Source organism: Macaca thibetana, chromosome 14 (genome assembly GCF_024542745.1).
Source record: "Macaca thibetana thibetana isolate TM-01 chromosome 14, ASM2454274v1, whole genome shotgun sequence".
Lineage (NCBI taxonomy): Eukaryota > Metazoa > Chordata > Mammalia > Primates > Cercopithecidae > Macaca > Macaca thibetana.
The window spans coordinates 10872256-10885617 of NC_065591.1; the positions used below are offsets into that span (position 1 = coordinate 10872256).

Here is a 13362-nt window from a genome sequence, read left to right on the forward strand (position 1 = left end):
TTCCTTGGTGGTGGTCCTTCTTTTCTCTTGTCTGTACTTTTCAATTTGCAAGGTTCTTTGATTCCTCTCAAGCCTCCAGCTCCAATGCCCATCTTTATCTGGAAGCTCTAGTGTGGTTAAGAGCCACAAACTCTGCAGACAGAATCCCTGGGTTCTAATCCCATGACTTACTCACTGTGTGATCTTGGCCAATTACTTAGCCTTTCTGTGCCTCAGTTTCCTGTGTTATAAAATGAGGATATTCACAGCATCTACTTGTCTCAGAGACTGTGGCTATCCACCAAAATCCATTCTCCCTGTTTTTTATAGCAATAGAATAAAACTATTCTGTTATTTTGTGACTATTCTGTTTTATGTGGCCGGTCTCATGGATGTCCCACTGGAGAACATGTTCAGCCTCCCTTCCAGGTAGTGAGACCGAGAGCGAGTGCCTGCAGATAAAATGTGACTGTCGCGGGTGTGTGTCAGACCCAGGCCTGGGGCATATGAGATCAGGTGGGTCTTGTCCACAGCCACTGTTAGCCTTCTCAGTGGCTGAGACCAAGATAGGGTGGCAGCTGAGCTTCGGCCAAGGAGACAATGATGATGCCCTGGGGGTGGTGGAACAATGGCTAGGACAGACCCTGAATGCCTCTGGGGAGCAGAGCTGCCCCACTAACCTGGACCATTGTCTCTAGAACTGCTAGATGAGAACGCAACAAATAAATAATAAATAATAAATGACCGCATCCTTTAAGCCATTGTATTTTGGAGTATCTTTGTTAGTCTACAAAACCTGCCTCTGTGAGTGCAGTTCAGGCCCTGAAGGCAGATGGAGCCAAATCCCAGGCTCGTGGTGGAGGAAGGTGCAGAGTCCGAGGAACCTTTGCACCCTTGTGCCTTCCCTCAGGCCCAAAGCTCCTGCAGACTCAGGCCCGTGAGCCCAGAAGTGAACCAGGCCTGATGTGGGGGTGTCAGGTGGACGGTTTAATGAGGGGAGGAGAGCTGGGCCCTGGGTGTGGGCTGACCTTCCTGTTTTCTGTCAGGGTTTCCCTGGAACCCTCCTCAGGAGTGGACACAGTAGAGCCGGACACTTCCACTGATCCGGAGCTCCCGCAGCTGCTCCAGGGCCTGCTGGTTCACGCTGGTGGCCCCCAGTCCCTGCCCATTGAGCGCCAGCTTCAGCCCTCCCTCCTGGCACAGGAGCAGCACCTGGGAAAGGAGGAATGAGGAGGCTGCAGCTTCCAGCCAGACTTTCCCTTGTCTGCCTGATGCTCTCCCCGGTGAGACCCTCTCCTCTCAGAGGACACAAAGATTGGACCCGGAGGCAGCCAGTACAGTGCTGGAAAAGAACAGGACGGGGGCCTGGCTTGTCACCAGTCCATTGTGGCCTTTGACAAGGGTCTTCCCAGCCTTGGGCCTCAGTTTCACCACCTGTAACTGGGGCTGCTTCCTGTAGAGGAGTGGTTCTGCGTGTCGGCATCATTAGGGGAGCTTTTTACTAAAGCTGATGTTGGGTCCCCACCTGCACCAATTGAGTTTCTGGCCATGGGATCCCTGGCATCAGAGTGGAGCATTGAGGACCGCTGAACAGACATTCGCTGTGCTCTGCTGGCTCGGGCCTCCCACCCCATAACATCTGCCCTGTACACCCGCCCCAGAGTCTCCCAGGTCATTATGGGACTTCAGCTCTGTGCTCCTGCCTGAAGGGATGTAACCACTTGGCTCTGACCCACCTCAAAGAATCTCTGGGGGTAAAAGAGGAAGGGGGCTGAGATCAGCTTCTTCTGCCCCCAGGGGGATATCCAGGCCAGAGTTCTGTCTGTGAAGGAAGCCCTGAGTGTCACAGGAGCACGGGAAGCCTGGTCCCTCAGGCTCAGAGTGAAACTGCAGAAAGCAGGAGGAGGGAGAAGGGATCAGCGCCCGCCCGTTGCCCGCAGGCTGCTGCTCAGCCCCCAGGGGAAGGGTGGAGGTGGGGGAGTGGATGGAAGATTGAGCTCTTCAGCCTCCAGAAACAAGCACTGAGGGCCTATGACAGCCTCATGGCTGGATGCTCAGAACAGTGGAAAGAACACGAGTTCTAGATGAACTTGAGATTGACTTCAGGGTTGCCATCTACTGACTACAGGAGGATGGGGGTGGGAGGGAAATGTGTGAAAATTGCCTAGCCCGAGCCTCAGTTTCTCCTTCTCAAAATGGGGGTGATTATGATGATGATAGCCACAGCTAACATTTATTGAATGCTTAGTGCCAGGTATTGTCTTAAAAATTGTCTTAAGTGTTTTCCAAATAGCATAGTGGTTAGAGTCAGGCAGCCCAGGTTCGACCCTGGCTCTGCTACTTTCTAGTCCTGTGACCTTGGGCAAGACCCTTAATCTCTCTGCCTCAGCTTCCTCATCTGTAATGTGGCGATAACTGCACTGTACCTGCCTGTGGCATTGTCATAAGAATTAAACGAATTAATACATAAAAAATGCTTATGGAGAACAGCACCTGGTATGTAATAAGCATTCAGATGATACCTACTATTTAAAAATATTACTATATAGTACAATCTCTACCTCACAGAGCCACAAAAAGCAACAAAGGAGATAATGTATGTGAAAACTAGTGATTCCTAGCACACAGTAGGTGTTTTACAGAAGCTAGTTTGCCTTTCCTTAATCCTCACAAATTCTGTGCTGTGAGTTTGTCAGCCCGTTTAAGTGATGAGAACAAGAAGTTAAATGACTTCTGTTATGAATAATAGTTGTACAGCCTCAGGTTAGGATGTGAACTAGGATTCATGACCCCAGATTTGGGGGTGGGGGGATCCGGTACCTGCCTCTCAAATAGGGCAACCAGATTATTATTATTTTTCTTTATTTTAGTTTTTTGAGATGGAGTCTTGCCCTGTCACCCAGGCTGGAGTGCAGTGGCACGATCTCGGCTCACTGCAACCTCCCCCTCTCGGGTTCAAGTGTTTCTCCTGCCTCAGCCTCCTGAGTAGCGGGGATTACAGGTGTGTGCACCACCATGCCCAGCTAATTTTTGTATTTTTAATAGAGACGGGGTTTCACTATGTTGGCCAGGATGGTCTTGATCTCTTGACCTCGTGATCCACCCACCTCAGCTTCCCAAAGTGCTGGGATTACAGGTGTGAGCCACTGCGCCTGGCCGAGATTATTTTTATCTCTTGGAAACTTCCAAAGTCTCCTTCTTTGAAGCACTATGCCGGAGAAGGCTGCATCCCGACAAGATGCAGAGAGCAGGTAAGGTAGGGGAAAAGGCCGCCCTGGACAGGCCTTTCAGGGACTACTGGTAGATCGTCACAGGAGGAGGTTCCGTAAGTTTCCAGCTTTGGGAAGGAGGTGGCCAGGACTCAATTTTGGAAAGAAGCTTGGAAGGCAGGAACCCTGGAGAGTGGACTGCGTGGAGCCTCCAGCCCCACTATGGCTCCCCCTACCCTGTCCTGCCAGACAACGCTTTGTCTTTCCCTGGCCTGCGAACTCCTGGTGAGGAGGCCTCAGTGTCTCCCTACCTCACCTCCATGCAGCTCAGCTCACCAGATCACCGGATAATCACGAATCACTAGATGCCCACTAGATCGCTGAATAATCACAAATCACCAGATGCCCAGTGAAGCTCTGCTGAAGCTCTTTGAGGCTGCAGTCATATACTCTCACTCAGTGAGGAGGAGGAAAGGGATGAGGTGGAGAAAGAGGGATAGATTTTCACTGCAGATGAATCCTGCGCCCTCCATCTCTTACTCCCTCTGCCCCATTCAAGCCATCGGTTGCCTTCACAAAATAGCAGCAGCGGCATTCTTTGCAGCCTCGCTAAGTACCAGATGCTGTGCTAAATCTTCATGTTGGTGGATCTCAGCTGAACTGGTATATAGGAATGTTTTGTCTGGTCCATAGTATTCTTCAACTTTAATACAATATTCAAAAATTGAGAGAGTTTGTAGAAAAGACGGCTTCTATTTTCGCTTTAAAAATAGTCAGAAGATCTGGCATGACTGGGTATATGGAAATACTCCTTCCCCTTCACCACCTTCCCAACTGGATTCCTCAGTATTTATGAGACTTGTCTGGCTTCTGAGGACACATGCATTCATGGCCCTTGGGAAAGGGCAGTTACTTGCTGACTATGTCATTAGTAACCTTGTGACTTTGAGCTACGATATGAACCTGGTCTCATGCCTCCAAGTTTTGTGGGAAGAAGTGTTGGTTCCATCACTGAGGACTTTTCATTTTCCCTAGCGGGCTGGAATTATCGTTCGCCTTTTTCTGGTAGGGAAACTCAGACTCAGAGAGGTTTAGTGACTGGTCCACGACTGCACCGTTTATAAGAGACAGAACCAGAAATCCAACTCAGCCGTGCCTGTCTTTGGAGGCTCAGGCCGCTGAGTGCTGAGCTTCATGCCTGCCCAGGAATTCACAGGCATGATTGACAGTGTGCAGGGTAAGGGTTTAGTGAGGTCAGTGGCTTAAATATAAAAACAAAATTGAGTAAGAAGGCCAGGCACAGTGGCTCACACCTGTAATCCACGTCATTTCACTCCAGCCTGGGGGACAAGAGCGAGACTTTGTCTCAAAAAAAAAAAAAAAAAAAAAAAAAAAATTGAGCAAGGAGAACACAGGGTGCTTCCCTTACTCTGCCCTCCCCTGCCTTTACTGAGATGATTGCAATAGCACCCACATTTCTGGAGCACTTACCACGTGCCAGGTACTATTCTAAGCACCATCCCTAAAGGTGGCATTGTTATCAACCCCACTTTATTTATTTATTTATTTATTTTTTGAGAAGGAGTCTCGCTTTGTCACCCAGGCTGGAGTGCAGTGGTGTGATCTCGGCTCACTGCAACCTCTGCCTCCTGGGTTCAAGCTATTCTCCTGCCTCAGCCTCCCAAGTAGCTGGGATTACAGGCGTGCACCACCACACCTGGCTAATTTTTGTATTTTTAGTAGAGACGGGGTTTCACCATGTTGGTCAGGCTGGTCTCGAACTCCTGGCCTCATGATCTGCCCACCTCGGCCTCCCAAAGTACTGGGATCATAGGCATGAGCCACCACGCCCAGTCTATCATCTCCTTGTTACAGACAGGGAAACAGAGGCACGGAGAGGAAAAGTATCGGTCCTAAGGTTGCACAGGTAGTAGGTGTCCTGAGCACATGCCAACCCAGGCATTCGGGCCCAGAGAAGTCATAAGCTCTAATGCATTTCCTCAAGGCAGCCTGGCCAGTGGCTCTTGTCTAACTGGATTGCAGCCACAGGTCTGGGTTTGAACGCACCATGTAGGAGAAGTTTGGTAGTGTCCACTTAGTCATTGTGTCCCTCCAAGTCCTGGCTTCCAAATACCAGCCCTCTTCTCCGGGGCAGTCTGGCTGTATCTTTTGAACCACACATTGTGTTACCATGGGAAGCTACATGTTTGCTCTGGGCCTCAGCCTGCATCTACAAAGGGCCTTTCCTGGGGCCCCTTTCCTAGGACCTGGGACAAGAGGCTAGGCCTGACTACATGTACCAGCGGGAATGATGCTCCCCGCACTGGGGCTGTTGGTCCCAGTCCCAGCCTGACCTTCATAAGCTCTGCCAAATTGGGCCACTTCTCCTTTCTGCTCCTCTGTTACCTCATCTGTAAAATGGGGATTAAATGGTGGGGCCAGGAGATTAAAAGAGATGATGTTTTATAGAGCACATGACTGTCACAGAGAGGCTGCTCCCTCCCCTCCACTTACAAGCTGGATACTTACTGCTTGGGCTCTTGCAAGACCAGTGCCCGCACTATGATGACCTGCCCGGGCCAGAGACCCTGGGGAAGAGCATGTGAGCAGGGCACCTCCTGAAGGAACGAGGGAGGTATTGAGAAGTTGACTCCCAGGGGGTGTTGGGGAGAACCACCCACCCCCGGGGGCCAGGGGAGCACCCGGGCAGGCATGTTCTGCCCAGACCTGCAGCCAGGAGGCGCTGCTTATTTGTTTAGCACCTGGCCTCCTGTACTCTGCTCCTGCCAAACACTTTCCCTGACCCCTCCAGGCTGAGCTTGGCCTCTCTGTGTCCCGACCACCATGTCCTTCTCCCTTCACTGCATCCTGAACTGTAATGTCCCCCACCAGCTTGTGAGCAACTGGATGGCTGGGACCAGCTTGTTCCTCTATCCTAGAGCCTGGCACTGGGCCTGGCACAGAGAAGTATCAAGTAACGATGTTCAGAATAAGTGGAGAAAAGGGAAAATGAAGCTGGAGCTTCACCCTGAAGCTGCCCAGCCCTCCCACAGCCCGCAGCTTGCTATAAAGGAAGGGGAAATCCTGGGGCTGAGGGCGCAAACTTCCTGGCCTACCCACAGCTTGCAGTTTTCTGTAAAGGAAGGGGAAATCCTGAGGCTGGGGATTTCCCACCAGGAGGAGCTCATTAGCTGCTTACCCAGACTGCGCCCCCAGCCCTGATGGAACAGGAGGGAGGTTCACTCACCAGCCTGGGGCTCATCAGCAGGAAAGGCTGTCAGGGAAAGAAAGAGAGGACACAAAGCCATGCGGTGTTTGCTCAGGAAAAGGGAACCTCTTGTTATTCTGACAAATTGGGAATCTTTGGGGTTTGTCTCTCTCACAGTAGCAGGTGAGTTATTGGAGCCCCAGGGGGATCCTCTGGACTTCAGAGGTTCACCAACTCTGGAATAATAGAGAAGAATGGGGTGGAGGATCTGTCATCCACTCCCTGTGTGGCCTTGAGCAGTACATGGGCCTCATCTCCCCTTCTGTCCTGCTAGGCCAACCCCAGCCTCCTCGCGGGGGTGGTTTGAGAAATGAGCGTTTCAACTAAGGCCTCTCCTGCTAGGAATATAGGGTCTTGCCCCCTCTGCATGCAGCGCACCCCCATTCATCTTCCCAAGCTGGGCCCGGAGAGGGGCTGGGAGAGGCAAATCCAGGCCCTCCAGAGACTGAAGCAGAGCCAACTGTGTCCATGGCAACCATAGCAGTGAGGGAAGGGGCAGCTGGGTCTTGTGTAATGGGAGCAGCTGTACAGAAGGGCGGATCAGCTGGTGTGGCTGCTCAGACCTTGCTCACAAGAGACTCACGTGTCCAGCTGGGTACTCTCTGCTGCCCTCCACGAATGGCTGTTCAGAAAGAGAGAAAAGAATCAGCAGCATTTAGGACCACTGCAGTCCCCTACCTATGCCTGGGAGATGGGCAGAGCCCTGGCTTTGGCCTTTAGAGCTCCTCATGTTCCCATTCAGCTGGTCAGTGGTGGCTTCTTGCTGGCATTTTGAACATCCCAATTCCTAGGCCCCACCTTGTACTTACCAAATCAGAATCTCTGGTGACAAGCCCCAGAAATCTGGGCTTTCATAAGCCCATCAGGTGGGAATGATAAAGCCAGCTGCCGCCTGTTTCAGCCCCAGTGTGCCAAATCATTCCTGGCCATTGCTTCTCAGTGTTAACCAGACCCACACTGGGTACAGGCTCCTGCCTGTGGCTCCTGGGCCCTCTTTCTGCCATCACCTTCTCTTCCCCCTCAGCCCGCTCACACCTGAAACCTCAGTGGACTCCCTCCCCCTTGGCTATTACTGGTGCACAGGGCCTCCTCCCTCTCTCAGTCTCGGGTGGAGGAAGGGGTCCCAGGCCTGTCCAGGAGTCAGGGGAAATTAGACACTGCCACTGCCCAGGCCTTGGTCCCAAGGAAACTTACATTGATGTTCAGGAATCCAACAGCCTCTACCAGAATGTCACCAAATATGCCCAGCGTGTCCACATGAGACAGTGGGAGCCGGTAGCGGAAGTGGAGAAAGTGCTGTCCATTCACACTCACCTGGAGAGACAGACAGAGGCTGGCTCATCAGCAGCTAATGTTCATTGAGTTCATAACAATGTCCCAGGCATTGCCAAGCACTTTTCCCTCAATTTTCCTCACTTAACTTCATATCAACTCTATGAGGTAGGTACATTTTACAGAGCCTTGGGTGGCTTCAGTAATATTCCAAAGGTTGCAGAGGTGGTCTGGAGATAAAGGCACCTTCAACGCTCCCTCTACCCCGATAGAGGCCCCTCATTGCGCTTTCTCAGCAGCCCAAAGAATCATCTTCACTCCATTTACGTGAGGAAACTGAGGCCCAAGAGGCTCCTCTCCTACCAGCTGCCCTGTCTCCTGGAGAAATCTGAAGATCCCATCATGTTTCTGGCAGGAGCTCACATTAGAGGTCAAAACCTTGAGGTCAAGTTCTCTCTCCCTCTTCCCTGCCACTATGGCTGTAAGATGGGGATAATGAAGGTACCTACCTAGTGGGGTTATTGTGAGGATTCAATGAGCAGATACCTTTAAAGGGCTTAGAACAGTTCCTGGTATACAGCAGGTGCTCTCTAAGTGCTTGCCATGACTATGACAGCAGTGCCCTCTTTGGAGCCAGGCACTGTAGAGCTTTCTTGCTGCCATGTAGGCCCAGGGCAGCCTGGAACTGGTCATGGCAGCTTCTTGGTCCTCTTGGTACTTGACCACTACCAATGACACTCAACACTGCATCGTGGGGAGTCTGGGAAGGGAAGGAAGGGTGCAAGGACACAAATTCTAGACCACCCAATGCCCATCCCTTCCTTCACCTTCACTTCCTCATTCCCAAAGAGAAAGAGGATGAGGAAGCTGGAGCCTTTCTGCAGGGCCAGGTGGGGCCACCGGGCCTCTCTTTGCCAGCGTCCACCATGCAGAGTGTTGCAGATGACGTGGGGCTTGGTGGTATGGAAACGAGGGTTGAAGTGGAAGGCGATATCTGGCCGGGGACACAGGCTGCAGCCACACTGGAAGTCCACCTGAAACCTACTGGGAGGTGAGCCCCTCGAAGTGCAGTTCTGATCAGAGACCCACAGAGATCCCGGAGGCAGCGAGGAGCCCTCCAGCTCGATGCCTCTAGGACTGAGCTCCAGCACCCCCTGGGTCACCTCCCCCACCTTACCTGTGTGCATCTAGAGGGACCACTCCTTGCAGCATGACCATCTTGCCTGCATGCAGGCCTCCAAAAATTGTCGTGACATAAGGAACCACCTGAACAAGAAGAGAAACCCATCCATGCAGGGTTGGAGAAAGGGCTTAGGAACCTCTATGTCAGGGGAGTGGGAGGAAAGGAGCAGAATAAAACTCAACTTTTCCTCCCCAAACAGAAAATTCCTTAGAGGTAAAAATCAGTGTTCACTGAAATATTTTCTTCCACCTAATCCCCTTTCCTGGACCTTCATACAGCAAAGCCACATTACACCAGAGAAGTCAAATTCAGCTCCCTTGCCAAATTCAGCACCAGCCAGCTGCCTTTCTCCAGCTCCTAGGGCACAACAGGCTGCAGTGACCCCAGGGACGCTTGCCATCCACTAGATGCCACCCTGGTCCCCAGAAGCCTGGTACTGGGACTTTCTGAGGACTGTTTAGTGGCTGGAGACTAGGAACTGGGAAGCAAGAAGAATGGACAAGTTAGGAACTGACAGCTAACTCTGAAATGGACCCCTGGAGAGACGCTTAACAATGGCCTTCCCAGGCTCACCTTTCCCCAAGTAGAAGTTTCCTGGGCTGGGCTCTGTGGCTTATGCCTGTAATCTCAGCACTCTAGGAGGCTGAGGCAGGCAGATCAACTTGAGATCAGGAGTTCGAGACCAGCCTGGCCAACATGGTGAAACCATCTCTACTAAAAATGCAAAAATTAGCTGGGAGTGGTGGCATGCACCTGTAATCCCAGCTACTCAGGAGGCTGAGGCAGGAGAATTTCTTGAGCCTGGGAGGCAGAGGTTGCAGCGAGCTGAGATCATGCATGCCACTGTACTCCAGGCTGGGCAAAAAAGCAAGACTCAGTCTCAAAAAAAAAAAAAAAAAAAAAAAAAAAAGAAGAAGTTACCCGGCCTTCCTAAAATACATTACACACTTTTACAACTTCCTGCCTTTTCTGGGCTGTTCCTCCTGTCTCTTTTCACCCTGACTCTTTTTCTAAGCATCATCCACTTGGGTTCCTGGATTGTTCCTTTCTTCCCCGGAGCTCCCAGGGCATTTTGCTCATGTGGCTGGCTTGGCCCTTGGCTTAGAGGGTCTGGTTGGCTGTTTTCCCTAGGAGTTTATAAGCCCTTCAAAACTGAAGCCTTATCTTTCCCTCCTGTAGGCTCAGTGCCTCGCCTGGCGCCGTGAGGGCTCTGCATAGGTGTGTTCGGAATGAGTGTGAGCAGGACGGCAGGTACACACCAGTGGTATCACAAGATAGGCCTCCCTGTGTTTCTCTCTAACTCCCAGCAACCTTTAGGAACCCAAACCACCTAGAAAAACCTGAAACCCACCAGGACGGCCCTCCAGGTGGGAGCTCGCAGCCTCTAAAGCGAGGAGCTGCCGTAACCTGGGCAGCTGCTTCTGCCCATTCCTTAGGCACCTGAGAAGCATGGGAGGGAGGCTTGGGATGCCAGCCTGGCAAGCTCAGCTGGTTCAGCAGTTGATCACTTCCCATTCCCAGGCTTCCTCCAGGCTTGTAATTAACTGAGAGGACGCAGCTCTCATGGGAGGGGAGGGCCAAGTAAGGGAAAGTGATAATTAATGCTCATTAGTAGAGAGTGTCTGCTGGGAATTCAGCCTCCTGTAAATCATTGCCTGGCTTCAGAAAACCTCTTGGGCACTGACTGAGCAAGAGAAGGAAGAGAGAAACCCCCCGCAACCCCCATCCCTGAGTGGAAATTCCCACCCGACCGTTCCTTCCAAGTTGGGGATGAGACTCTCCTTACTAAGTAATCAGCATCCCCCCACCAATCCTACCCACACCCTCATCCTCCTAGCATCCTTTACAGTAGGGGCAGAGCACTGCGGCTCCAGGCTTCACCACTTTCAAAATGCAGCAACCCTGGAAGCCTAGCAGTCATTTACACCCAAGTGGGAATTAGCAGTCAGCCACTTCGCTTAGCTCAGGAGGGCCTTCCAGAACCCAGGGCAGGTGCTTGGGAGAAGCAGAGCCAAAGACTGAGGTCCTCTCCACCCCACCACCCAGGAGTCTGGGCCCAGTTGGAAGCGAAGAGCCCAGAGACCGAGGAGGTTCCACATTAGAGTGACAACTCACCGGGTGGAAGACTGGCGGTTGCAGAATGAAGCTGTCGGGAATTGGGTCCAGTTTTTCTCCAGGTGACATGAGGGTGGGGCAACTCCAGCTGTAGATCCTTGTTCCAGGAGCCCTGCCCCCACTGGGCTGACTCACCTGTCCCAGGTCCTAAATGCCTGGAGCAGCTCTCCCAGCTGTTAGTCTCACCTGCGCCCTGCAGGGTCTTAATGCTGTCCGGAGCAGCCCTGGGAGGGCAGCGGGTGACCTCCAGGCTCCACACCAGCCCCACTCGCAGCGGTATAAGGTAGAGCTCTGACGGGGGGTGTGGTGGGGGGCTGTCGGCAGAACTCCGTGTCCGGGGGAGGAAGACTGGCATTAACCAACTAACCACCCACTCCGGGTCTGCAGCACGTGGCCAGAGGGAAGCCAGACGCTGGCTTCTGTGGGGTCAGTGAGGGTTTGTGGTTTCCAGCTCGAGACCTCATTGGGTCAGAGGAAGGGGAGGTGGTATGTGTGTTTAGGTTCCAGAAACAGCCTCACCCCCAGCTCCCTGGACAGCCTTGGGTGACTTCCCATTTCTTCCTCCCTTCACCACAAAGGGTTTTATCTCTTCCTCTCAATTTCTTTCTTTCTTTTTTTTTTTTTTTTTTTTTTTTTTTTTTTTTGAGATGGAGTCTTGCTCTGTTGCCAGGCTGCAGTGCAGTGGTGCAATCTCGGCTCACTGCAACCTCTGCCTCCTGGGTTCAAGCGATTCTCCTGCCTCAGCCTCCCTGTGACTGCAGGTGTGCGCCACCACGCCCAGCTAATTTTTGTATTTTTAGTAAAGACTGAGTTTCACCATGCTGGCCAGGATGGTCTCCATCTCCTGACCTTGTGATCTGCCTGACTCGGCCTCCCAAAGTGCTGGGATTACAGGTGTGAGCCACCCCGCCCGGCCCTCTTCCCCCCATTTTCTTGTCCCTTCCTCCACTCTTCTTCCTTTTCCAAGTTTTACAGCCCCCTGAGGCTCCATGTCAGCGTCAGCCTGAAATGCTGGGGCCCAGCTGGGCTCACAAGAAAGTAGAATGAGGGAAGGGGAAAAAAACAGAACCCCTTAAGCTCGGAAAGGGCAGCACAAGAAGCACAGAACTGCACAAGGAGACTTGAGACTTGAATTCTTCTTCAGCCTCTCGTCTAATGTGCTGTGTGCCCTTGGAAAAGTCACTTCCCGTCTCTGGGCCATCCTTTGTTCATCCGTACATGGAGAAAGCGACCATAGCAGCATGTCCCACAGGGAGGCCTGTGTCTGGGGGTGGGCCCAAATATCTGCATTTTACTAGAGTCCTTCCAGTTCTGGTTCAAATCCCAAAAAAGGCTTTCCCTTTAAAAAGAAGCACAACCTCTCAACTTTATCCTGAGTGAGGAGGTCCGGGATCTGACCCATAGCGTCAGACTTGGCAGCAGGGAATTCCTGCACTGGGCCCAGGCTGGGCAAAGGCTCAAGCACGTGGGGTGCTGAGGCGGAGGACGGAGGGAGAGTGCATGAAGGGTCCTGGGATAAGGTGTCTTAGCCAGTGCTACCTAAGCTGTGGCCACTAGCATCAGCCTCACCTGGAAACTTGTTAAAAACGCAAGTTTTGGGTCCCCACCCCAGACCGATTGAGGAGCACTTTCTGGAAGCTGGGCCCAGGAATCTGCATTTTACCAGGCCCTCCAGGTGATTCTGATGCACTTTAAAGTTTGAGAAGCATTGACTCAGGATGGAACTGGAAGGGCTTTGGGTGCGGAGCTGAGTTTGTTCAGATGTTGTTGAGTAGGTGGAGCTGGGTTACTTAAGGGGCTTATTCGGGGAAATTCAGTCAGATGTGCTCAGGAAGGGTGCTCTGCATACACAGTGAGAGGAAGCTGGGGCTGGAGGGGCCAGTTTGTGGAAGAAAAGAGTCAAATTCTGAAATAGTTGAAGAGATTTATTCTGAGGCAAATATGAGAGACCAATGGCCTGTGACACAGCCCCAGGAGATCCTGAGAATGTGTGCTGAAGGTTATTGGGCTACATCTTGGTTTTATACATTTTAGGGAGACATGAGACATCAATCAATACATGTAATATGTACATTGGTTTGGTCCAGAAAGGTGGGACAACTCGAAGAGGTGGGCTTCCAGGTCATAGGCGGATTCAAAGACTTCCTGATTGGTTATTGGTTGAAAGAGTTAAGTACCTACAGACCTGGACTCAATAGAAGAGAGTGTCTGGGTTAAGTTAAGGGGTATGGAGGTTTTATCATGCAGATGAAGCCTCCAGGAAGCAGGCTTTAGAGCTCTTATCAGACCTAAAATGGTGCCTGGATCAGGGAAAAGACTTGGAAAGGGATGGGGAT

At 51.9% G+C, this 13362-nt stretch overlaps 1 protein-coding gene across 9 annotated transcripts; it reads right to left on the reverse strand.

The window, feature by feature from the left end:
* Positions 1-730: 730 nt before the first annotated feature.
* Positions 731-11500, reverse strand: LGALS12 (galectin 12). Of its 9 annotated transcripts, XM_050757251.1 has the most exons (11): positions 11162-11236; positions 11027-11057; positions 9665-9766; positions 8906-8994; positions 8556-8769; positions 7651-7770; positions 7040-7078; positions 6388-6462; positions 5718-5806; positions 1716-1866; positions 731-1191 (listed from the first exon to the last, which is right to left on the reverse strand). In XM_050757251.1, exons 4-11 carry the CDS (start codon positions 8944-8946, stop codon positions 1045-1047), a joined length of 876 nt encoding a protein of 291 aa, XP_050613208.1. In that variant the 5' UTR covers positions 8947-8994; positions 9665-9766; positions 11027-11057; positions 11162-11236; the 3' UTR covers positions 731-1044. The 9 variants fall into 9 exon arrangements, with proteins under 9 accessions (XP_050613208.1, XP_050613210.1, XP_050613207.1 ...); XM_050757253.1 differs by lacking the exons at positions 8556-8769; positions 9665-9766 and adding an exon at positions 8275-8488; XM_050757250.1 differs by lacking the exon at positions 9665-9766.
* Between the last annotated feature and the right edge of the window lie 1862 nt (positions 11501-13362).